The following is a 26,231-nucleotide window of genomic DNA, read 5'->3' on the forward strand; positions in this document are numbered from 1 at the left end:
ACTACAAGATAACTCGGAGAGTCTCAATAAAGTTATTTCACAAGTGAATGGTGGAAATCCAGACTTGGCGAGTCTATATTATAACCTCTCTTTTATTCTGTAGCTAAGCAAGAAATAAAAACATATATATCTCACCCAAGAAAATTCTCTTCCCTCTTTTTCATCAATATCTTCTTTCTCTCCTCTACGTCACTTCTCCTTCCCTCTCCCTTTCGTCTATTCCTAGAGTCAGCTCTCACACAAAGTAGAGCCTATTTTGATACAAAGTTGTATCAAACTGTTACTTAGCTTCAAAGAGATCAACCCAGTAAAATCTCTGATTAAACAATGCAGAAACCAATTCTTACTTCAAAGATGTCAATCGAGTAAAATTTATAGACTTCTGTACTACACTGCTACAGTACTCAAACTCACTAGATTATATCTTAAGCTCATTTAACATAAGCACCCATCTTTCAATGTTTAGCCGAGGTTAGTAAGGTTCTGAGAAGAAATGATACTCTACATCATAATTTTTAACTTATTCATGTTTTAATTTGGAACAGGAGGGTGAACTTATTAGCTAGCTATAAAACATTTGACAAAGGCTAAATAGTTATAAAAGAGTGGGTGTATTAGCCAATGAGCAAAAAATCATGGATGGCACCAAAGGGGGAAAGGGGTTTGTTGTACGTAACTACAACATCATCTTCATTTATTTATTGCATATAACATCCAATATCTCTATCATTGTGAGACTAATCCAAATTCAACCCAAGTCGGGTCGGTTTGACTCTTACTTGGGGGAAGGCTTAACCTAGAATTCTTTAACATGATATCATCTTCTAATGTATGGCATCATCAGCTGCTCCACTAGCAAATATCCCTTCCCAAAACATATTCCATAGGTAAATAATGAGTGACACCAACCTAAAGATCCACATATAATTATGGATTAGGACATAAAAGGAAACTTGCCACCTTGAGCCTTTGATCATTAAACCCAAATTAAAGAGAGTGCAAATATGTTTCCTTGAAGAATTAAAACAAAACCGCTCGGAAATGTGAAAAACAAATAGAATAAGCAGAATATTGGGATGTTAGGCTATTTGTACGGTGAATTGAACCACAAATGTGCTTATGCGTGCACTCTAGCTCTTAAGTGATCAATGTAAAATCTGATCTTATTCACTTGTATGTCAAATCCTGGATCTGGAGTACTACAATTAATGATTAGCCTAATTAATTGCAATATACTGATCAATCATAAACAATCAGCACCAGAATATCTTATTATATATCCAGAAAAGTCCAGACACACATGTTCTTAACTTTGATATTCAAGTTGTATTAACTACGGGCCAAAAGCTTATCAATGAAATTAAGTTATGAGAATCAAACACATATATTAGGATTGCGCATTTATAGAATACAAAATAAACACAAAAAACTAACGGTTAGAGTTTTATCTGAACTTCAACAGATATTCTAGTGTCAAAATCAAGAAAGTTATAAAAGATTTGCATACCTACAGGTAATCCATCTTGTCACTGCTGGGGTCAGAAGAGAGATCCCACACTGTCTATGTGTGCCCACTGCAAGAAGTGGAGTCTCCTCATCTTTCACACGTGAATTAAGAATACTTGAACTTTTTGACAAACAATAGTTCAATTCAAAACCACATAGTCAAAACAACATATGACTTGATTGAGGCTTACATGAAGCAAGTCTAATCACCATATATACTTCCTAAACAAATTAAAGGATTGTAGGCAATTTAACAATTATGTGTGTATTCTACAGAGTGGAACAAATTAAAAGCGCAGCATGGTGGGAGCGCGCATGCTCAGAACTTACCAGTCAATTTGTCTAGGTTAGAGCACAACGTCAATTATCACAATAACTATCCTATACCCAGACCTAAAGTTTTGCACATCAAGCACAATATTTGGTAACTTGGTAAGGGAGATGGCCAATGACAACAGGTAAGTAGTTATAGGTAATACCATAACGGGATTAGAAAAGCACATTTGAAAGTTTCGTATACCTTGACAGTATCACCAATAATTCATCACAGCTACATGAAAACAAAATATCCATGAAAGGATGCCATTTCACCATCATAACATCATGGTGTTCTTCAAGCACTGAAACACTGCATTTTACCTGGCAAAGCTTCCCATTCCCAAACTGTTAGATCTCGCGCACCCACACATTGCAAGCAGCCAACTAGATGCATTCCAAGCGGCAATTTTGACTTCATTTTCATGACCCTAATGCAAGCCCAATATCCAATTAGAAATCCAAACTAGAACCTTTAATTTCACAGTAAAGAGGGGAGACAAAGAACTGAAAGAAGGATATATAAGTGGGAACACCTTAGACTTTATATATAGTTTCAACTTCTCTCAAATTGTGAACTGTCATTCTTGAGCTAATTTAATCCTCTCTCTGTATTCTTCAAATTTTCCAATTTTATCAGATTTCACCTTCTTTTAAACTCCAAACATCATCACTGATGCCAATCCAATACCAATTTCAGCACATTCATTCTCTAAAACCAGCATTTTACCATTACGATATGCATTGCATGTAATTGCTAAACCCTGAGGCAATCACTACCGATCAGCGTCTTGCATGAACAACTCCACTGAAAATTCAAAGCAAAATCGCAATGATCGCACACTAGTTGTAACCTGCATTGACTCAATTCAATAACCTAAGCTCAATAAATTCAAAATTTACCAAAAATGTTAAAACCTTGCTCTGGAAACAGCAAGATCGAGGATCGGAGGTGGTCCGTTCCTTCCACGATACGGATTTTCAATTTTTCATCGCCGCTACAGGATGCGAATACGATCGGTACGCCACCGTCTCCGGTGGGCGGCCGGATTCCAATCGACGGAGAAGCCTCTGTTTCTTCATTGGAGCTGGAAAGTTTCGGGCTGCAAAATTAATGGTGAGAAACTCGCTGCTCGGCTTTTTCTTGTTTAACAAAGACGCGGCAAAAACTCGGTCACATACATACTGCCACGCCACTTTTAAACACTTCCCCACAAAAATCGTAAAATAAAATCTTTTCATGCAAGTATGCAAATAACAATTGAATAGTACATAACTGATTGATTTAGTTGATAATTAATAGTGGGTTGTATCAATTGATTTGATCAATTAATAGTGTTAGTTGATTATAATAATGCATTTGATACTCTTAATTGATATATAATGATATATAAGGCATAATTAATTGAGTCTTAAAATAGTTTTATAATTTATTATTATCCTTGTATAATTATTAATTATTTTTTATGGCATATAAGGCATAAGGCATATTATTATTGGCTAAAGAATTTTGTTCCACCACCTAGATGTCTCATGCTTTCATGGATGGTCCATTGTATTCTTCTAGTTAACATTTTTTGAAGAAAAAAAATAATGAGATTGAAATGATTATTTAAATGAGAGGTAGTATGGACGTAAATAGGGCTAATCATTGGGGACGTAAATATACACCACACAGTGTTAGAAAATGCACCATTAGAGGTAGAGGAGTTATAGTGCGTTATTTTAGTGTGTTGTGTATTTTTTTTTTTTTGATATTTTTGTGTATTTTTATTATGGTACATTTTCTAACATTGAGTGGTGTATATTTATATAAATAGTTGTGTATTCCGCACAGACTGCACGGGAAGGATCGACTACATTAGAATTGAAATATATATATATATATATATATATATTTTATTCGTGCATCACACGAGTAATTTACTAGTAAGTATATATACCATATGTGTATTTTATTATTTTATGTTTTACCAATGATTTTAGGATGTTTCTTTCCATATAGAAAATATTTTAAGATACTATTAAATATTTTACAAAGTCAAATCCTTTATATTATATTAAACAAATCTCGTATGTTTGCTAATAATGTAGATAGTGTGTATATATATATATATATATATATATATATATATATATATATATATATTGCTGAATAATAAAAATAGGAACCAAAAAATAGTTCTCACAAGTTATTGAAAAATAACTTTTAACCCATAAAATAGTTATCAGGAGTAAACTCTCAAATATTATAATTATTTATAGCCTCATCTTTAATTTTATTATTTAAATATATAATATAAAAAATAAATATGTGCATAGGTACTAGTATTAAATTACAAATAAAGTATCACCTTTATTACATAAAGATCTCAAAAGAATAGGTGCTATTATTGCTAGCTTGTAAGATATATATGTATGTCAAATATAGCCTATTGGGTCATAATTAGTTTGATAATTGTGAGAATATATATAATATGTCGTATTAAAAGAAAACATGTAAGATTAAACTACTTTCTCAACTTACTCGAACCTGCCTCTCTAACATGGGGTGCAATCAGATGCTACTAGACCACAGGTCATTAGCACATTATTACGTAGTTGATTGTAAAATAATAAAATAGGTCATTAGCACATTATTACGTAGTTAGATTGTAAAATAATAAAATATTGAAGGAAAAAGTTAAGGAAGTCAGGCCCGATTGACATTTTATAGCCCAAAACCCTAGCTTTATTAACCCTAGTTTTATTATCTCAACTCTTCCCCTCCGTCAGTCTCATTCTTTGGTACTTGGCAGCTCAGGTTAACTCTCTGAATCTCTCAAATTGCGTAATCTCCTTGTTTATGCACACAGATACAAGGTCGTAAGACTTATTTTTTGTTTTTCTTTTAATTAATTGGTGAAACAGATAATTGGCAAGGAAGACAGTAATCTTCTGCCATGAGGTAATTTCTGCAAACTATTCTGATTCTATTTTACCGATATATGGATTTCGATTTGCATTTCTGTTGATTTGCTGAATGGTTTTGGTAGTTTCGAGTAGTCTGTATAAGGTTTCTGGTTAAAGTGCAAGGATTTGCATTCTAATTAACTGAGAGAACAGTGCTGATTTTAGGTGTTTTGTGCTTGATAAGTTGATATTACCTAAAAGAAAGCTGCTTTCATAATATTTTGTGATTTATTAATACTTCCCAAGCTAAAAGGATTGATCGTTGATATTGGTGGCATTGTTTACATTGTGTGCAGTGCACACATTTTTTGCATTAAGAATTTAGATTTTGTAGCTCTCGTGCTTTTTTTGATGGTGTTGACCTAGTTTTGTTGGAGCAAGACTAATTTAAGTTTTGATCGATGGAAGAATTTAGAGATAAGGGTTCTCTTTGGTCGAGCTGATTCTGATGTTGTTGGTGGTTTTTATGTCAGTAAGTTACAAAGTGACGCCTTGAGGGAAGCGATCTCCCAAATAAAGGGGGATTCCGCTGAGAAGAATCGCAAATTCACAGAGACAATTGAGCTCCAAATTGGGTTAAAGAACTATGATCCTCAAAAGGACAAGCGTTTCAGTGGTTCTGTTAAGCTGCCACACATTCCCCGCCCTAAGATGAAAGTGTGCATGCTTGGTGATGCTCAGCACGTGGAAGAGGTACAAATTCATTCCTTTTAGCCAAAATATATTGGTTTGTATGAATCGGACTAAGTTTAATTGGAAAACATTTATAGATGGATTATGATTCAGTGGAGATGATTTATGATTACTGTACTTGTGTATGTAAATTGCATTTTATGTAGAACACAATACATTAAAAAACAAAATGTAACGTCGACAATTGACTAATTATAAATCATCGGTGCCTTTGGGCAGCCGTACAACCTTTGGTGAATGAAAGATGTTTGGAAAACTGTACTCTGTCTTGGTATCACCTTCAATTTCTATACTGCAGGCTGAGAAAATTGGCATGGAATATATGGATGTTGAAGGGTTGAAGAAACTCAACAAAAACAAGAAACTTGTGAAGAAGCTAGCAAAGAAGTACCATGCCTTCTTAGCTTCTGAAGCTGTTATTAAACAGATCCCTCGTCTTTTGGGTCCCGGTCTTAACAAGGCAGGCATGTATATCTTTTAATCTCCTATAGGCTATAACATTCCATTACATAGCTTTGGTACAATTAGTCAGATTGAATGTCAATATATTTGTCACGAGTAGGAATTTTTGGCAGCAAAAAGATAAGTTTTTGGTAATCTAAACTCCATAGTATTTTTGATGTTCTCTTTAGTTGATGGAAACCATGGATTTTTGAATGTTCAAGGCCGGGCTAACCCTTTTTCCCTATTACCACAGGTAAGTTTCCGACATTGGTTACACATCAGGAGTCCTTGGAGACAAAGGTCAACGAAACAAAAGCCACAGTAAAATTTCAGCTCAAGAAGGTGCTCTGTATGGGCGTTGCTGTTGGAAACGTCTCCATGGAGGAGAAGCAGATCTTTCAAAACGTCCAAATGAGCGTCAACTTTCTCGTCTCACTCCTCAAGAAGAACTGGCAAAACGTAAGTTTCACACCCCCCCCCCTCCCCCCAACCACCACACTTGAGTTCTGTTAGCTCCGTAACACCTTCATTCGTTTCCTCATACTCTGTCCTTGCTCAAACAGGTGAGGTGCTTGTATTTGAAGACAACCATGGGGAAGCCGGTTCGCGTCTTTTAAGTCCCGGTGTATCTCTCTCTTGTTCTGTAGGGTGGTGATCCAAGAATGGGAGTCTTGCCTTGTTCCAACAGCAATATTTTTGTTTTATCAATATCATGGATTTTACTGCTTTGGTTTTTACTGACATTTTACTTGGAGATAAGACATGAATTATATACTGGTTTTTATTGGATGTTACTCTTAAAACTTCTATCCCTATCAGGATTCTGAAAGTGAAACTATACTATCCCTACTTATAATCAACCATCTTTATCAACAACTGTAACCAAGGATCCGAGTGCTATGAAAATTTTACCATTTACATCTTTTAGACACTAGTTTATGAATGTTATATTAAGAAAAGGTGCACTGAATTTGAAACTCAATTTCTGAAAATTATAAACATAAATTCAAACTAGAGAAAGCCGGAGACATTGATACGAAAGACTTTGTTGGGTCAGTCTCTATTTCCTCATTTGCATTACATTATTGTGTTAACTAGATGGTTTCAACCACTTGCAATATGTGAAAAATAAAAACACAAGTTAACCACTTGCAATATGTTAAAAATAAAAAACAAAAATTTGTATGAGAGAGCATCATTATCAACTTTTTGTAAGTAAGATTAGAAAAGAGAAAATGAGAAGAAAATGACTTTTTGTAAGTAAGATTAGAAAAGAGAAAATGAGAAGAAAAGGAAAAAAATGAAACAAATTAAGAGACAACATTTACACTACTAATAGTTCAGAGAAGTTACGTTAATAATTGACCATGGGCATAAATTGACATTCTCCCTAGTATTGTTTGACGAAATTAAGAAACTTGAATTTCTCCACCAAAGCATATATACAAACAAATTGCTTCTTAACGTCCTCATCTATTCTATAAGCTAAGAATTCTGTAGATTTGGAGCTGCCATTGTCCAAGTCTCTTTGCATAATTATTTAAGGTGAGTGTAAAGCCAAACCTTCTGCATTCCCACTGTTAAGATTGATTATATTTGCAGTTAGAGAAAGATGCAAGATCTTAATAATGGCGGCGGGGCTGAAGTTTACCAGATCAGAAAACTAGAGCTTTCCGACAAAGACAAGGGCTTCATCGAACTGCTGAAGCAATTAACCGTGTGCGATTCTGTGAGCGACAAAGATTTCCAGGGCCGGTTCGAGGAGCTCGCGAGATTGGGCGACGACCATCTGATATGCGTGATCGAGGATTCCCGGTCGGGGAAGATCGTCGCAACCGGGAGCGTGTTCATAGAGAGGAAATTCATCAGAAATTGTGGGAAAGTAGGGCACATTGAGGATGTGGTGGTTGATTCCATGGCTCGTGGATCGCAACTAGGGAAGAGAGTCGTTGAGTTTCTCACAAATCATGCTTCTTCCATGGGGTGTTATAAGGTCATTCTTGACTGCTCTGAAGATAATATCGCTTTCTATGAGAAATGTGGATTCAAGAAGAAAGAAGTTCAGATGGTGAAGTACTTCACCTGATGACACTGATAATTTCAGATTTTTGTTTTTTTTTTTTCAAGAATGTTGAAACTTAAAAAGTACCTGCAATGAACTTTTTCTGGTTGTTGCTTGCTTGCTTTCTGCAAATCCTACAAAACAGAAATGCCATTAATAGTTTTTCTTTTCCTCCATTGTATGAAAGAGATATCCCAAAAAAACATGTCTTTGGTTGTTTCTATCGCTCACCCTAAAGTCTCTGTATTATATTGTCAGTTTCCAGGTTCCCACCCTTATCTGTATACTTTGTGCACAAAGGATCTTCATCACTAAGGTCCCACACTGCCGCTAAAACAAGACTTTAGGGTGATCGTCTGATCGATCGAACCAACTGAACTAGTTTCGCGGGACATTTTTGTGCCAATTATTGCATCTGTTTCATAAAGGATGCCACAAGGAACTTCACTTTTACCTTATGATTGCATCTGTTTGTCAACTGCAAGGTCCAAAGTCTGCCTGGCTTGCCATGTCAAAGAGATCTGAGTATGTGAGTCATAGCCTTCCTTTGAATAAGTATCAAACTAAATATACTGAGCAGAAAGCATAAATATGATCAAGTCTGAATTTTGCTTCTTAACAAATTGCAAAAGACAAACCAATCCTCTCTTCACCTATTCAAGCCATATTTTGTTCATCATTCCAGTCTCCATAGTAAGCCCATTAATACTATGGCTCCGGCTTCTTTCATACATTTCAAGATATTTGCACCAAAAACAGCATGCATAATGACCTGAATATGCTAATCAAGAGCACATATTGAGAAAATTGGTTCTAATTTTGATGCCATCCTCTTCTAATATGTGATTGACACTCAATAAGATATGTATAGAACTCTTACCAATAATCTCTGCATGAACACCCCTCTTCTAATATGTGATTGACACTCAATAAGATATGTATAGAACTCTTACCAATAATCTCTACATGAACATGACCCATCAATAAAACAATGGAAACGGTTAGTATCTCGCACAATAATTTCCCTACCCGTGATCTTTGAGATGAGCTTGATGGCGGTATGGCAATCGCCACAAATGCGAAGATTTTTAATTACTCGGATCACATCATTCGGTTTAGTGCTGATTAAACCAAATGCAACTGCTAGCTTCTCACTATGGCAGCCCACAAAATGCTCCTTTTCCTCCTCTTCAATGTCAAAGAGCACATATTCTGTTTTTGGAACATACCCTACTTCCCTTAACTTTTTGTTCAATTCACTGAGTTTAGCATGGATCTTATCTGACATTGGATGATATTTATCTCCCACAAGAAACTCATGAACTTTTCCATCAACTTCTATCCAACTATATGCAGGTATCTTCTGAATTTTTCTTTCATTCATAGCTGATCTGATCTTCTCTGAATCATCCCATTTATGATCAGCAGAGTAAATATTTGACAGAAGAACATAGTTTCCTGAATTCCAAGGTTCTAACTCAATCAACTGCTTTAATACATGTTCAGCTAACTTGGTGTCACGATGTAAACGACATCCACCTAATAGAGCCCCCCAAATAATGGCATTAGGCTCCATCGCCATACCTTTTATCAACGAATGAGCTTCCTCTAACCTGCCAGCGCGACCAAGGAGATCGACCATGCATCCATAGTGCTGAATGTCCGGATTCAAGAAATACAAGCGAGTCATGCTGTCAAAATATTGGCGCCCATCGTTAACAAGACCAGCATGAGTACAAGCACAAAGGAGAGCCATGAAGGTGTTCGCATCGGGATTAATCCCATGTTTCTCTAATTGGCCAAAGCACGCAAATGCAGATCTAACGTGACCGTGCATAGCAAGGCCGGACATGACAGAGTTCCAAACAACACGATCTTTCACCTTCATTTCTTTAAACACCTCCCAAGCCAAAACCATTTGCCCACATTTTGCATACATATCAATGAGTGCAGTGCCTAAAACAGGATTGAAGTGAAATTCTTTCCTGTCCATCAGGCTACTAGCCCACTCACCCACATTTAAAGCTCCCAATCTCCCACATGCTGAAAGTACACCAACCATTGAATAACAATCTGGAGAAAGGTTCTCTCTTTGCATTCCGTAAAATAGATTCAATGCCTCCTTGGGAAGCCCATTTGCTGCGTATCCCTGAATCATAGCACTCCACGAAACAATATCTTTCTCAGACATCTCATCAAACACATGGCGAGCTTTCTCCATGTTCCCACATTTTGAGTACATGTCTACCAAAGATGTACTCACAAACACATTCCTTCCTACTCCAGTCTCAGCCACATACCTATGTATCCACTCACCAGCACCCATATCCCCCAAATGACCACACGCAGACAATACCCGAACAAGGATGAAACTGTCAGGCACCAAACCCATCCCCAACGACCTATGAAACAAATCAACTGCTTCCCTGAACCTCCCAAACTCAATATACGCACTCATTATCGCAGTCCAGGAAACCACATTCCTTTCAGATAGATCATCGAACACCTTGTGGGCGTCCTCTAAAAGTCCGCATTTCGCGTAGAAACAAACCAATCCGGTATTCACAAACACATCATAATCAAACCCCAGCTTCACTACAAGGCTGTGGGCCTTAACTCCTTGCTCATAATCCGAAAGCCTGGCGCAAGATTTCAGAAGAAAGGGGAAAGTGAACTGGTTGGGCAAACAGCCGCCCATTTCACGCATCGAATTGAAAACGCCAATAGCCTGATCAAAGCAATCGTTGGTTATGAAACCCCGAATCACAGTGTTCCATAGAAAGATGTTGGGGTGTTGGGTTTGGGTGAAAAGGAGGTTCGCGTAGCTTGGGTTGTGGAAAGTGTTGAGAGTAAGTTTGAGTAGTTGGTTGAGAAGATAGTTGTTTTGGTGCAAGCCGGAACGGAGAAGCCGAGCGTGGATGTGCTTGAGGTGGTTGAAGGACTCGAAGCCTTGAAAGAGCGCCGCTTTGATCTCCTGTAAGGATTTGGGAACGACGGCGTTCATGGCTGCTTGAGTGCTTTCACCTCCCGCCACTTTATTCAAACGGTAAACCCGCAAAATGCCCCCTTTATATGCATTTCCATCTCCATTTTTCACAATTATTTTTGTTTATTTATAAACAATTGGTATTTAACCTTAGAAATGTGCAATGATCAGTTATTAATTTTTATTTTTTTTTTTTAAAATAAAAATCTATTTTTTGTTTAATTATTTTTATTAAAATAAATTTTTTGTTGGAAAAAATTCAATTTTTTTATTTAGTTATCAACTAAAAATTAACTGTTACTACACATTTATGCGCCATTGCCTATTAATAACGAGTCTAAACTGTAAAATCATTCTCATAGTTGAGGGATAAGTCAACCCTACCTACCATATTGAGTGTAATTCTCGCACCATGACTGTCAAGGTTCAATTATGTGTTCTTACCTATAATGAGTATAATCTACCACTCAAGAACCAACTTAACTGCTTGTGCGTGCTAAAATCATTCTCCTAATTCATCAAGAGGCAATCCTCTCCATCAAATGCATTTTTTTGTTGTCTATAGATATTGGGTATCAATCAAAGAAAACCAATTGTTCTATTGAAACTAAGTTCAAATAAGTATGCATATATACGATTTCAAAAAAAGTATGCATATATACATACGAAATAATAAGAGAATACATGCGCTTCCCATAAGTCTCAACCTCCTGACTAACTCCGCCTAGCATAGTAACGCTGTATTCAATCAGTACTAGACTCACTCGAGAGAACATATACAAGCAACCGATAATAGCATATTGTCTGTGTTTACAAGAGGGTGGTGCTAGTCGGGTTTGCAAAGAAATGCTCGCGCAAAATTAGCTTCGACTTCTTGAACTGGCTCCCGAGAAGGCCACCGAGAATGGCTGGGGGTGCTGGTGTTTTCTGAGCCATCTTGCGCACCATGATGTGGTTATCCAAAATCATCGTCTTCAACAGACTTCTGCAGCTCTGTAATGCAAGAAAGTGCATTAGTACTTGGGTAACAGGTGGAAGGTTTAATGCCTTAGCATTGTAAAAAAGTTGCCTACCTGTGGATTCAGAACATGCATCCGACTTATAATGTTGTCCTGTGACATGAAAAAGAATTAGATTAAAGTGAAATTGGAAACAAATATAGAGATAAAGAAACCAGAAGGAATCCCACATCAAAATTAATATATATCATGATTTTCTTACATGACCGGAAACTCACTATTGATTGTTCAAATTAGCTTTCCCACAAATCATTTATGCAAGGAGAAGTTAGATTGAATATACAATTTTACACAAATATTTCAAACCCACAAGTCCACAACTTATTCCAAATTTTGCACTGCATAATTTTATATCTTATTTTTTGTCCATATATAAGGAAATTGGAGGTATTCCTGCACATCATACTATACATTCACACGCATTCAGTGTAAAAGAGCATACCTCAAGCATCCCTGGATTTTGCATCAGAACACCAAGAACACGGCGTACAAGTCCCTTGTAAACAGGTTCATTGATCGATCCATCACCATTTATCCAAGGAAATATTGTCCTATGTGTTTGAAAACCAATAGAATGGCCTTCCAATATTGTATCACTGTGGTTTTTGGTTGGGGTAATAACTTCTAAATGCAAAACTCCTTCAGCATTATTAACTGTTTCCGTTTCATTCAAAGGTTCTGCAACCTCTTCATGACGATTTAGAATAGTGACTCTGTGCACGTCACTATAATTTACTCTTGTTTCCTTTTGTGAGGCAACATCATTTTCATGATTGTCCATGTTATCTGTGAACAGCTTGTCATCAATTGCCTCTTTGGAATTGCCAGAGGTGGGCATATTTGCCGTGGGTGTGGTTAGAAAATACTTGGATCGATATAAAGAATCAACCACATGAATTGAATCATAAGCATTGACCTGAATCAATGGCCAAAAAGAAAACGAAACTGAATAAGATAATTACAAATAAAAGCTCAAAACTCCCTTTTCAAACATTTCTTTTAGTACACTCTGTTTCAATACTCAACCAGAAAATATGGAAACCACCACTCCAAATGCGCACGCCATGTGCAATTAAGCACAGAAAGAATAAAACTATTTAGTAAGTAATTGACTTGATTCCAGCCTGGTCACAGCTGTTTTGCTGTGTGGCCTATTTTAATATCCTTTTATGTACATGCTCGTGGCCCTCTGGTGGGAAATGAGAAGCGGAAAAAAACACGAGGTGGCTTGGTACAATGTGCTGGGTTTGGAGTACATTTACATGCATGCTTTCAACTTTTTAAGGACGATCTGGTGATCTACCTTTACTTTTAAAGTAGCTGAGAAGTACTCCGTAGTTGTTACTACAATTAGTGATCTGCTTTTTTTTTTCCCTTTTAGGGTGGGAGGGGCATAACCTTTACCAGAACTATGCAAAACTAAAGTACCCCAAGCAAATACATGAAAGATATACCTTCAAAACTCTTCCAAATGCCTCAAGCACCCCAACAAGAGTTTCTGTCATCTTTTCTCCTAAAAAGAAAGACCACAATGCAATCAACATCATGTCATTCACTTCACATATATTTCACCCAATTCAGATACAGAGTATTAAACAAATAAGGCTAGAATTACCTACCTTGCAAATTCGCAGTCATTGAGATTTCTTTCATGCTCAAACCTTGGTCACCAGCCTTCTGAATGGCTGAGTAAACAGCCCTAAACAACTCAGAATGAAACACATTATTTTCAACTAATCCATAACCAGAGGTCCAAACATGTTCTGCATAACTTTTCATGGCCTCCCACGGTGACTCGGTGGAAAGAACTAGAGAATGGTGAGGAGTCTCGCAATCAAGAATTCCCTCTTTGTGGTTACATTCATCAGATTTGGATGAGATAGCATCAACTTTTACACCTGAAGCCATACCAATTTGGTGCTCTTCGGAGAACAGGGTGAAAGCACTATTAACCTCTTTAAATGATTCCAAAGCTTCAAGTTTTGATATTTCTGCCTGTCTCAAACATAAGCTGATGCCTGGAAAACCTTTTGCTCTACGGGAAATAATCTCACTATCACAAGCCAATGCAGCTCTCAATTTCTTAGACCTCTCCTCATCAAAAAGCTCACTACTATTGGATTTTCTTTTAGAAGCCCTAGAGTCCTCGGCCTCTCCAACACCTTCATCTGGCAGGCAAGGAGTAATTGACAGTTCTCCTGAAGCAATCAAAGCACAGATATGGAAAACATCGCCACACTGCAAATCTGCTGGAAGAGTGAATCCCCCTGCCATCAGGTCCTTTTTACTTTCACAGAGCAAGCTAACAAATTTAGCAGCTCTTTTTCCAGTGTTGATTGGAAATGGAGACGAAGAGATGCAATGCAAGAAGTTATGAGAAAGTACAAAAGGACTATTGGCACTACCACCAATCTGCAAAAAGAAGAAGAAAGTGCACTTTTAGAAATTATATAATTGGAAAAGGACTGAGAAAGATTAGTAGCTCAGGCACAGAACTCTCAGAACAAAGTTTGCATATCTCAGTTCAGCATTTCTTTATGTTTAGCTGAAAACTTAACAAGACACTGGCAGCCAAGAGCATACTGTCGAAAGTTAGTAATAAAAGGAGACAATATTTACCATAATTTTCTTCTCTCTGAGATAGTTGAATGCTGAAAATAGATCATGCTCAGAGTAACGCCTTAAAGTTTCAGCTAGTAGACTTGGCATCATTGGTGATTTAGAACTGTTGAGGAAGATGAGCTTAAAGAGCTCTAGAGCATTAGCAATTGCAACTGATTCATGTGCCCGTTTACTGACTCTGATTGGGCCATTTAAAGGCTTAACAAACTTTTGAGCAATTCGATTGGAGCATGATTTCCGGCCAGCAACTTTACTCCTACGAGAATGATTCTCAGTATCTTGGCCATGAGGAAACTGCAAGCAAGTGAAAAAGGAACCAGAAACATAAATATTTAAGTATATCCTAGATGCATTCAGTAGTCAATGGTGGAACATATGCAATAAACACAATCAAGTAATGCTGGTGCTGCAAAGGGAAAGAGAGAGAGAGTTCACAAAGACCCAAATGAGTTATACAGGATCAGATTTTCGGATGAATTACTTGAACTGCAAATAAATGCAAACTAGGATAGCAGTTAAAGGTAAACATGTTATCTAAAGCAGGGATTAAATAGACAAAATGAATGTTATTTACTAGTTCTTCAGAATCGATATCCACATCTGTGCACTTATCATCAAGAGGTTCAACTTCTTTTGACGCTTCCAATTTAGCTTTCTTTTTGAGCTGTAGAGCATCATCAAGAGCTGCCTTTACACTGTCATCATCAAAGTTATCCCACTGCTCATCAAAGACTAATTCTGTGGTATGTTTGGACCTATCAAGAGTATCCCTACTACACCTTTGTGCCAATGCATATTCACGAAACTTCATCTTGCCACCAGCGTGATTTGATGATTGATCCTGAAATTTCTGAAGGTACTTCGCATAACGCTCACTAAGCACATTAGAGAGTCTCATTACAGCTTTTCTAAATTCTGGATTGCTATTTAATAATGCCATTCTCCTTTTGCAAGCATCTGGTGGTGCTGGAAGATTTGGAAGGGAGGCCCAGCCTACACGGTGAAAGTTTGCTCCAAGAGCTGCTCTACATTTGACGTATTCAATCACCAATTGCCTAAACAAGGATTTCCAAGTTAAATATAATCACAACACCATTTCATAAATTGAAACTTAGACAATAAGAGGCCTAGGGATCCAGTATACCAATGCAAACAACTAGTCGAGTGACTTGAGGAAAAAAATAATAATCTAATATCAGGCTATCCTGATCAAGCAACTGAGTACAACCACAACAATCATATGGCTTCCAACTTGGGGAGATATTCCCTCCATTCCAAAACAAAAAACCTATTTGTGTTTGGCATGGTTTTAAAGAAAACAAATAAAATGTGATTTTCTTTGTTTGCAAGTATAAATCAAATGTTACTCACCTTGTCCAATCATTCTAAAAAGTTAAGAGGCATAAAGGTTTACTTGGGAAAAGTAAAAAGTTAGTGGTGTTTAAATTGGAAAAGTGGACAGTATTTTAGACGGACAAAAAAGGAAAGTTGGACAAATAGAATTAGTTGAAGGGAGTAATAAATTAATGCAAATTGAAATTGATAGGGCTTGAAATCCATGAAGTTATAACCCACTCAGAATTACCTATCTGCACTTTCAGTCCAAGAAAACTTCTTCTTGATTGTTGCCTTCAGCTTTGATAAAGCACACTTGTGAATGAAACAATCATCATCATCATTCTGTTCATTTGACTCTAGCTCTTCAGTAGCTCCAAAACGATCACCACTCTGATCCATCCCCAAATCACAGCTGTTATTCATTGATGCCAGGGAAGAATCTTGAGCCTCATTTAACTGGTCTCTGTCAACATCAAGCATTTCGGGAAGTAGTCTCTGATTCTCTCCAAAATCAGCACCATCAATTCCACACTCTGAGGATTTTGCTCCTGGTGATCTTCTTCTTTTCCTTGAAGATGATGTTTGTGTACTCTTCAAGGATCGACTCTCTCCCTGCTCTGAAAACCCCTGAGATCTATCAAGATGGCGCTTCCTTTTATTATCGTAATAAACGCGAAGCACCTGCAAGTTGCATGCCGTAGGTGATTCAAATGGAAAACCATGTAAAGAATATCACAGGTTTTTTACAGGAAAAAACATGTCAGATGCCCCTTTTTAAGAAGCCATATATAAATATTGTCACATTTTAACATTCAGTACTCAGTGCTGATCTGACAATTCAGTTATCTAGATATACACTAGATTCCTTGAGATATTTGGAGTCTTAAAGAGTTAAAGTTGTCTTCGTGTCCACCAACCAATTTGGTCCTTGTTGAATACAACCTGTCAGCCTCTGTCTAATTATGTCACAGAATGATTTTCTTATTGAACTTTAAATCTCTACCCTTGAAGTTGTACAGGAACCGAGGCAGGTCATGTCAATTGCATAAGATACCTATTAGCAAGGGGTTAAAGGTGCTGCTAAAAAAAACTAATAAATTACATCTCATGTATGTGCCGAACAACCAATGACAGTTAAATGTTCATGTAGCAAGACAACCTTCATTTCTTTGAGTTACAAGTTTGTGTAATACTGTTAGAGAAAGAAATAGATTATTAAAGAATAAAAGTAACAGGAAGGCTCTTCTAGTTAACTTCAGATTATAAAATATATTTGTTGAGACATTTTTTATTTGAACTAACATGCCATGAACCATTTTGTATGAACTATGGTAAGCCAAATAGCAAGCAACACATCATATAAAACTATAGTAAAGTCAAAAAACTTCTTTTGTATTATATGAAAGATTCAAATGATGAGCAGCTTTCTTAATAACAACCACCCTCCATATACAATGGAGCAACTTTATGCTACACCAGTAACAATCCAAATAAGCAGCAAAGCCTAAGAACCAAATATATTCAAACAAATGTCAAGACTGCATTCTAATACATTCAATTATCAGGTGATCTGGAGCTCATTGATCAACACTAGTGGAAACTAAAAAATTGTGAATAAGAGAATGAAAACCTGCTCCATTGTCAAATTCAGATCCTTCGCAATCTTTGCACAGTCCTTGTATGAGAGTTTTCTATTTGAGCAACCACTGAAAACACGCTTAAGAAGCTTAGCACGCTGGTCAGCTGTCATTACCCTGACTGAAGCCCATGATCTAGAAAGGAAAACCTGAATGACAAAATATTTTCCAATCAGAAGAAACAGAAAACAGGATAGAAGCATTCAAGAGAATAGAAGGGAAGATATTCATGCAAAAGAATAGAAGGAAATAACCAAGAAAATGGTCATAAACCATCTAGTCCAGTGGATTTCAATGTGAAAACTAAGACCCGTTTACCTTTAGTAAGGGATTGAAAAGTTAAAAGTCAAGTAATCTAAGCCAAATTAACAGATGGTCCGTTTGCAACAAGGCAAGGGAGTGTTGCACAAATTGCTAGCTATCTTCTTTTTAGCAAGATGTATTTAAAATTTTAAATGCAATTACTTTTGAGTTTCAATCATATCAGAACAAAATTTTGAAAACTAGTAATATTAACAAGCTAGATAGCTAGCTCACTTTTCTCTAGTAGTAAAAATATACATCCACCCCCAAGGAATGAGTCAGGATACTCAGAAGTATGCATGAGCCTTCCCTTGTGTGCTCTAGGCATATGATCTGCTTTCAGCCATTAGGCCCAGTAGTTTGCCTTTTAAAAGATGCATTTAGTTGGGAGGTAAGGGTTAAGATTCGTGCAACTACATGAACAATAAAGCATGTCAAAACATCAGTCCCCTGAACATGGAGACTGGTGAGAATCGACAGGAGCCTCCTAGACATCTTGACAATGTCACTTTTTTCTTGGGTTCCATGGCTTGGCAAAGAGGGTGGCATGTGCATGTCAACAGCTCAGAACATATTACATTTTCAAGGTTTTGTTTGTTTAGCAGAACAAGAGGTAAAAAACCTGAAGGATGAAACAAGATTTGTACACCACTAAGGCATTATACCTGTAGAACAAAAGTTTCAAATACACATTTTTCGAGGTTCCTTTAACATCTCAAGGGGAAGCATGTGCAAAGAGATCATTGAAACCAAAACACCAACTCAAATGAAATGCTAGTCATTGAAAAAATTAGAATGAAAAAAAAAAAAGAAAAAAAAAAAGAAAAAAAAAAAAAGTATTCAACTGACCTCATGAGCTGCAGATCCAGGAAATGCATGTAAAGCAGCTTTCGGATTGGTAGCAGCATAACAATACTCTAAGGTTTTCCAGTATTCATCAACAGCTCTTCTACTTGAAAGGACAAAGTCATGTCTAATTTGAGGGCGAAGATCATACGAAAAGAAACCAGAAGATGATGTGGAGATGGAGACAGGTTCCTCAATGTAAGGTTTAAGCTCCAATGAATAAATAAGCGTAGTTTGAGAGGTGTCAGTTACATCTGTTTTTTCACCACTAACAAGGCGAATTAACTGTCAAAGAATTCAGAGCTCATTAGGCATGCATGAAAAATTGGAACATGAAACTAGTTTCATGAAACTAACAAATATTTATGGATAATGACAATTTTTTAAAAATAATTTGTTTTCCTCCCCCCTTTTTAATAAGCATAAATTGTTTCCTTTGTCACCTCATCTACACATGATATTTCCTCTTCAAAGGATAGAAGGACACAAATGAATATGCATCACACTATTAATGATCTCTTCATTTTCCTTTTAATTTCTGGCAGGTAGTGGGATGGTCCAAAATAGCACCATGCCACCACATATCAATATCCATAAAGATAAATAAGTAGGTCGAAGGGATTCAAGTTATTCACTTGCACTAGTGCTTTTGTGTTCTCCAGAAAGAATACTTAAACAGGTAAGCAGACTTTCCAATAATATGCAATAGAAGCCATGTCCACAGAACAATCGAGAAATATCATTGCTTTATATTTGATCAAGAGAAATAAATTTTTATCTTATGTTCATGGTTCTCTTAAATTAGCTTGCAGCATTTTTATGACTTTGTTCATGACAGAAATTCTCGAAAATAGCCTGCAGCATGTATATAATTCAAATAATGAATGTGTAGACCTTATACCTTTAAACGTCGTAAAATGTCAATTAGCCAAGAGAACCGTCCTGTTGCTCGCATATCCATCAGGCACCTGTACTCCGGCGGAGGAAGATCAAACAGGCACAAACCATTCCTACATTTCTCTATCATGTCCTCAAATTTCTCAGTGGATCCCACAATTTGTAAAAACAACTCAAGTGGCATTGCCTTGATAGCTGCTTTTATATCAATCAATTTACAAGTACTGTGTGGATTTTTCAAGTCATATCCATGCTTACAAGATGACAAAATATCATCACAACCAGGTGAACTACTGATGTAACCCCACAAGTGAATGTGAAGAAGCTTTGCTCGAACCATCTTTGCAATCACATATCCATTAGCACGCATCACTTCCAACTGCTCAGCTGGGCCGTCCAACTTTACATCTTTTGGGATTCTCTGAATATCATTAAGTTTAGGAATTGATTGCCCCTTTTTCAATCGAGATTGACTGCGGATTTGTATTTCAAAAGATCTCATTTTTTCATGAATCTGACCCAGTACTTCAGGAGAAATGCTAACTGATGGGTGCAAGACCACCTCTGTTGTACGGCTGCGGCCACAGTTTGTGACAACAGGGACACTAACATGAATGCATTTGCAATGTCCTTCTTGCTGAAGCTTGTTCAGACACCGCTCTAAGGTTTTCCTGTCCATCATGCCACTCTGAAGACTCTCAAGCCGCCTATGTAGGTCAGGCTTTATAAGGAACTTCTCCTCCTGCCCAATGACGAAAAACTTTCAAGTGCTCATGTAAACATATGGATAGCATAATTCATTGAAAATATAAGAATTAGCGGATGAAGGAAGAGACCTGCAACATCTTAAGTATCCGTTGTTCCCTCTGCGCAATGCCCGCAACCAATGTAAGGCGAGGATACTTACGACATGGTCGGCGTCCGGAAGGTGTCAACCCAGCAAGAGGCAATGTTTCATATGGAACAACGTCGAGTGGTTTTGTGCTCACTATCTGTAGTTCTGCATCAGGAACTGTATAACTAGTATCGGGGTCTGAGTTTTGGGGTTTACTCAAAGAGAGCAAAGTTGTGCTACCCTCCCCATCCAGTATCACATTATTAGGACCTTCATGTTCAACTTCTGTGATGTCAATTTTACCGGCATCTTTAAAACAACCATTGGAAACTGAGGGGTTTAGATCTTCAGCCTCCACACCCATTACATGTGAATTACTTTCAGCATTTCCCTTCAAGACTTCTTCTGGGTCCATCAGAGTTTTATTTGATGCTTCACCAAGGCAGAATCTAGATGTCCAGACCCGGTAGACCACTCCTCTATTAGGACGTTCAGCCTGCATATGCATTCCAAGTCTAGAAAATCCATTAAGGAGTCTTGTATAGTACCGCTTATTGTTTATTCCAAGCCTTCTGGATACCTGTTGCAACATTACAGGTATTGAGAAAAATGAGTAATGGACATTGAAAATTCATGCCACAGGAAAGACATTGGATATAGATTGTAACTGAAGTACACTTCACGGATAAACCATGATATATCAAAGTCAAATGTTAGATTTTACATACTTCAGTGATTGTCAACCCTCTTGATCCCTCAGCATCAACCATATCATATGCCTGATGCTCAATTGGGAGATCTACAAGCTGGTCTGTAATTTGACCTCTCCTTGCCAATTTTGTTGGCTGTTCTGTGTCGAAATCATCACATTCACGTGCTCGAGATTTTGGCTCAAAATGCTTTGGTGAAAACTCCTTCAACAGGCGCAAGCAACTGACCTCCTGTTCATGATGAGAAATTGAAGAATAAATGATCTTGGATAATCAATGTCTGCTGCCTGCCTCTACATTTATCCAGCTGTAAGCAATAAATTGAGTGATAAAGCATATCTATGCAAATTTTTATATAGAAAACTAACAATAACAAATACTCTGTAACAGTAAAACATATTCCCTCCAAATCTAAGTCTTCTTCTTTCTTTTTCAATTCATCACAAAATTTACAGTATCCATGAGACAAAACTTCATACAATTCATTCCCATAAAATCAAAATATTTACTATGAAAAAGTTACACAGATCTCTCTTTAATGTCTATGAAATTACAAATTTGCCTCTGACTTGTCAAAATGAGATATTAATATGGGGCAGATTGCCAAGGAATGAGAACTGCATCCTTGATCTAGTAATTATGGTCCAACCTCTTTCAAATAGACATCTTTCTTTTAGCAAACCACCCCAAAAAAGTAAAAATTTATCTACTCTGAAATCAACAATTCTCTTCATCTCTTGCACAAAAAAAGGCACTAAACATCTAATTCCTTTTAACTACTTACAATTTTGCACGAAACGCTCGAAACGCTAAAGTTGGCATGCTTAGATGTAAACCGACCTATTTTACTCTCTGGCCGCAGTTATTTAGGTGGTATTCCGAAATTTAAGAGATCGAATCCTTGCAAAAATATAAAATGATTATAAAAATACCAAAGTTGTTAAGATGAATACCTTCTCACTTACTTTACCATCCACTTTAGCCATAAACTCCTCCACTACACGGGCCTCTTTCAACCTGTGGCAGACCTAACACCAAATGTAATTGGTAGTTACCGTAGTTATCATCCAAGAGAAAAGCATGTAATTAACATAAAACAAAAATCACAGTCTAATAAGATAAAGAGCAAAAGTTACATTTCTCCATGATTTATGCCCAGCTGATCCTTTGTAACCAAGATCCCGCTTAATGTCTGAGACAACCAGTACCTTCAATGCAGAAAGCCATAAGGCCATAATAAGCACAGTGGTAGATATAAAACAAGGTGCTGATGAACAATAGAACAAACCTTCCCCTCAGCTTTTTCAAGCTTATAACAGATAGCTTTTAGTGCCGGCAGAAAATCTCTTATGTGCACATCCTCTTTAGTGGATTCTTCAGAAAAACAGTCAACACTTGCCGCATTACCATTGGTATTGTCAATACACATAAAAGACTTATTGCCCTTGGTGATTTCAAGCCTTTGGTGAGAACCCAAATGCTTTGCATATCGATACAAGTGGACCATATTGGTGGTAACAACAGAAGCATTTTTTGACTCCTCTTCATTGGATGCTTCTTTTGTCCTAACAACTGTCGACTGCCTTGTAATCATTCCACGGCTTTCTAGTTTCTTCAATATGTAGAAAATGTCATTCCCTCTAACACCAAGTGCTCTGGTAAGCTCACTTTGTGTAATTCCATTTCCCCTGCAAATGCATCAAGTTGAAGTATCTAATTAGCAATCCCAGTTACTATTTTGTATTTACTTACCATTTAAAAACAAAATCTAGCTGTTCACTTGTTAATTTAAATAATTCAAATGCCTATTCACATGTTTTGTCAATTAAAACATTGAAAGAGAATCAGCTTCAGTATTTATACCCGACTAAGGAATGATCCTGATACAATTTATGCTCCTTTACTACAAAACTAATACAGCAGGCGAATTACAGAGAGACTAAGAAATATAGGAGGCGAACCTGGCAATGGCGAGGAGCTCGAGAACACGGCGCTGCTGCGCACTGACTTTTGCATCGGAGGCCTCAACATCATATATCCCGACGAAGCTATCAAGGAGATGCTCGGGTGCGACGATTGTCAAATTCAGCCGTTCGGAGTCTACCACCGAGCGAATGCAATCGTCGCGCGGGCCGTATGCGCCGCGATTCGATTTGAATTGGAGGTCCGGAATGTCAAGGAGGTTGGTCCATAATAGCTGCTTGAATTTAGGGCTCAGAGTGAATCCGTGGCTCGAGAATGCAGGCTGGAGCTCCGACCAGAGCTCACGGAGAGGAAGGCCGGCAGCTCCACGTGAACATATCTCTTCCAGAGCTGCTTGAACGATTGTATCCATGGAAACCAGGGAGTGCAAACAGTCCAATCAACTTTCCGAGAGCTCGAATCCAACCGCTTAAAGACTCTCTCCCGGACTTTATATTACTCCGTACTTTTTTGGGGGGCGCTTTGTAAATAAAATTCTTAAATTTGTTTACCCTTTAGTTTCTAAAATTGCATTAGCATACCCAAAGGGAAATTACACTTTGCACTTCATTAATCCATCATATTTTGGATTTGCCTCAAAAAGGGTGAAGTACTATTATTTAATTAAAATATGTTATAAAAATTCTTTTTTGAGAAGTTATTAGTCAATCAAATAAACATTTAATTCACAATATAAATTCAATATATTAATAATTTCATTATATTTTGAAATATGAAATATAATGCTATAATTTTTATTCGAGTTTTAGATATTATGGGCATATATTTTTATGAAAAGACAACATGATTAGATATATGTAAATAGATAGTTTTTTTTTTTAGTATTACTGACTCTGTTACAATGTAATATCTGTTCATAGTTACTTTTTCAACCTACTGAAGCACAAAGAGTTAACAGTTGTCTCCCATCATCCATATGGGAGTGTATACCGGGACACTAGGTGCCAGTAGACCACAAGGTCTTTGGCAGATAGTTTATTTAATGAGGCTGGTTTTGCTCAATTAGGGACACGTGATATTAGTAGTTTATGGGCTAGACTTGTGTGATACCGTAACATGAATCTTTATCCATATGACGGGTCGGATCAATATGTAATGTAATACTTTATTCAATTTAGTATTGCATTTGTTATTATAAAGTATTACATTTCATATTGACCGACTCGTCTCACGGATAAAGATTCATGAGACGGTCTCACACAAGTTTTTGCGTAGTTGTTGTGTTTATTGAATGACTACTCAATAGTCCATACTCATCAAGACTTCTTTTATATGTGAATTGCATGTATACGAACACCCTTTGAAGAGTTTGAACCCATTGAGTTTTGTTAATATTTATTTAAGAGTGTGCAAGCTTCGGTAAAAATTCAGTTAATCGACCGAATCAATAACTTCAATTAACCTTTTTTAACCTATATGATTCAGTCCGGTTAATAGTCAAAAAATTGACACAATTTCGATTAGCAGTTAATTCGGTTTGAAATTATCGACAATTGAATTAACCATGTATATATATAATTCATAAATATTAAACAAAAATATTAAATTATTAAAATATTTGATTTTATCTAAAAGTCTAAAACAATATTAGTATTTGATTTTATCTAAAAGTCTAAAACAATATTACAATTTACAAAGTTATACACTTACACTTTCCTTAATATTAATTTTTATTTATAATTTTAAATATTTTAAAATTTAGTTACAAATTTTGATTAATCAGTTAACCGAGAAAATTTTTGATTTGATAAATTCGATAATAGAAAGTTCCGTTTGGTTAACCAGTTATTTAACTGAATACACACCCCTGTTAATATTATTTGTGCCATTAAGTAAAAAAATTGTGTAACTTTAATTTGATAACTTTATTTTTTTTTATTCCATACATTTTTCTTAATGTAATATAATTATTATTATATTTCCTATTTCCTACTACGGAGTAAATAATATTGATAATATTTAATATTCCATTTCGTGAATCAAACATGTCAAATTTGTAATAAAACTACACTATCACTAAGTCACCAAGAGGACCTAATGTGGAGAAACAAAGCTCATAGGCTACAAAGGGCAAATAATACCCAAATTTTAAGTACGAATTCATAAAAAGAGAGAATTTACGAGGTGCTATCTAGCAAATAAATCGTGCGGAACGCCGCGAAATTGCAACTGCGCGCGAAAACGATAACCGATACTTCCTTCTCGGAGCGGAATCGAACTCGAGACCAGAGAGTGAGCTAAACTGTAGCCCGAAGATGCAATTCCAAAGCTCATTGAAACGTCACGGATGGCTTTTCCGGCTCGCACCGAATTGAGAGGCAGCGACAATGTCCGATCGCCGCCGCAACCGTCAAATTCAGCAACAAACACCGGCGGAGCCTTCCGAAATCCGCGCATCTCTCTTCTTCGCCCTGGCTGTCAAAGCGTCACCTGTCTCCATGGACACCTATCGCAGGTTTAGTAGGTGTTTAAGTTTTTGCTTCTGTTAAATAGAACTTTGTTGACGTAGTTTAAAACACAGAGGTTGTCAATTTTGAACTATGGCTTCATGCGGTATTGAATCCCATTGTTTAAGTATGGAATTAATCTAAAAAAAAAGTATGGAATTAATCTGCATAGTGGACATTCCTCAATTGAGCTATTAGAAATTGCCATTCACTAGTCTGTAGGCACTATGGTTGTATAGAATTGAAGACTAAGTAGGAAACATTTGGAATTGTATTAAAGAAGACAATTAATTCTGATCCACATTCTATTTTCCTACCAGTAATGGTGCAATAATAGTCTTCCTAACATCAATAATGCTATATTTGAAATTAAACGTAGAACGGTGAATGAGTTGCTAAACTATGAAATTTGGATTGATTCTAAACTTAACTTTTGTGAACTTGTGTTTGCAATTGCTATATACTTTTCTTTTATCATAGGCCTCCTACTTTTTTTGGGGTGACGAGGTAAACCCTGCCTGTTACCTTAGTCAGCAAACGACCACAAGGAGGTAAACCAGTCCAGGTTGCCATAGTTGACCAACTCAAATCAAGAGGGGGATTCAAACTCGTGACCTTGTGGTTACAAGTTTGTAT

The 26,231-nt window shown here is 36.7% G+C and overlaps 4 protein-coding genes across 6 annotated transcripts; 2 read left to right on the plus strand and 2 right to left on the minus strand.

Annotated features, from left to right (window-relative positions):
* The first annotated feature begins 4,530 nt into the window (after window positions 1-4,530).
* LOC116007698 (60S ribosomal protein L10a) lies at window positions 4,531-6,770 on the plus strand. Its single transcript, XM_031248449.1, has 6 exons — window positions 4,531-4,624; window positions 4,732-4,768; window positions 5,247-5,466; window positions 5,765-5,930; window positions 6,164-6,369; window positions 6,474-6,770. The coding sequence occupies exons 2-6, from the start codon at window positions 4,764-4,766 to the stop codon at window positions 6,525-6,527; spliced, it is 651 nt and encodes a 216-aa protein (XP_031104309.1). The 5' UTR covers window positions 4,531-4,624; window positions 4,732-4,763; the 3' UTR covers window positions 6,528-6,770.
* A 421-nt stretch (window positions 6,771-7,191) lies between these two features.
* On the minus strand, window positions 7,192-10,996 carry LOC116005498 (putative pentatricopeptide repeat-containing protein At3g08820). Of its 3 annotated transcripts, XM_031245705.1 has the most exons (4): window positions 8,427-10,996; window positions 8,060-8,106; window positions 7,562-7,919; window positions 7,192-7,487 (listed from the first exon to the last, which is right to left on the minus strand). In XM_031245705.1, exon 1 carries the CDS (start codon window positions 10,974-10,976, stop codon window positions 8,922-8,924), a length of 2,055 nt encoding a protein of 684 aa, XP_031101565.1. In that variant the 5' UTR covers window positions 10,977-10,996; the 3' UTR covers window positions 7,192-7,487; window positions 7,562-7,919; window positions 8,060-8,106; window positions 8,427-8,921. The 3 variants fall into 3 exon arrangements, with proteins under 3 accessions (XP_031101565.1, XP_031101563.1, XP_031101564.1); XM_031245703.1 differs by having other exon boundaries at window positions 7,192-7,919; XM_031245704.1 differs by having other exon boundaries at window positions 7,192-7,938.
* LOC116005499 (glucosamine 6-phosphate N-acetyltransferase-like) lies at window positions 7,498-8,195 on the plus strand. Its single transcript, XM_031245706.1, has one exon. It carries the CDS (start codon window positions 7,523-7,525, stop codon window positions 7,994-7,996), a length of 474 nt encoding a protein of 157 aa, XP_031101566.1. The 5' UTR covers window positions 7,498-7,522; the 3' UTR covers window positions 7,997-8,195.
* Window positions 10,997-11,539: 543 nt separating the features above from the next.
* On the minus strand, window positions 11,540-23,550 carry LOC116007336. The gene is made up of 17 exons (XM_031247991.1): window positions 23,127-23,550; window positions 22,454-22,853; window positions 22,302-22,373; window positions 22,119-22,193; window positions 21,184-21,396; window positions 20,457-21,035; window positions 19,625-20,362; window positions 18,727-19,008; window positions 17,568-17,723; window positions 16,185-16,618; window positions 15,174-15,654; window positions 14,597-14,893; window positions 13,597-14,389; window positions 13,432-13,490; window positions 12,420-12,893; window positions 12,032-12,070; window positions 11,540-11,951 (listed from the first exon to the last, which is right to left on the minus strand). Exons 1-17 carry the CDS (start codon window positions 23,498-23,500, stop codon window positions 11,769-11,771), a joined length of 5,649 nt encoding a protein of 1,882 aa, XP_031103851.1. The 5' UTR covers window positions 23,501-23,550; the 3' UTR covers window positions 11,540-11,768.
* Between the last annotated feature and the right edge of the window lie 2,681 nt (window positions 23,551-26,231).

This window comes from Ipomoea triloba, chromosome 15 (genome assembly GCF_003576645.1).
Source record: "Ipomoea triloba cultivar NCNSP0323 chromosome 15, ASM357664v1".
Lineage (NCBI taxonomy): Eukaryota > Viridiplantae > Streptophyta > Magnoliopsida > Solanales > Convolvulaceae > Ipomoea > Ipomoea triloba.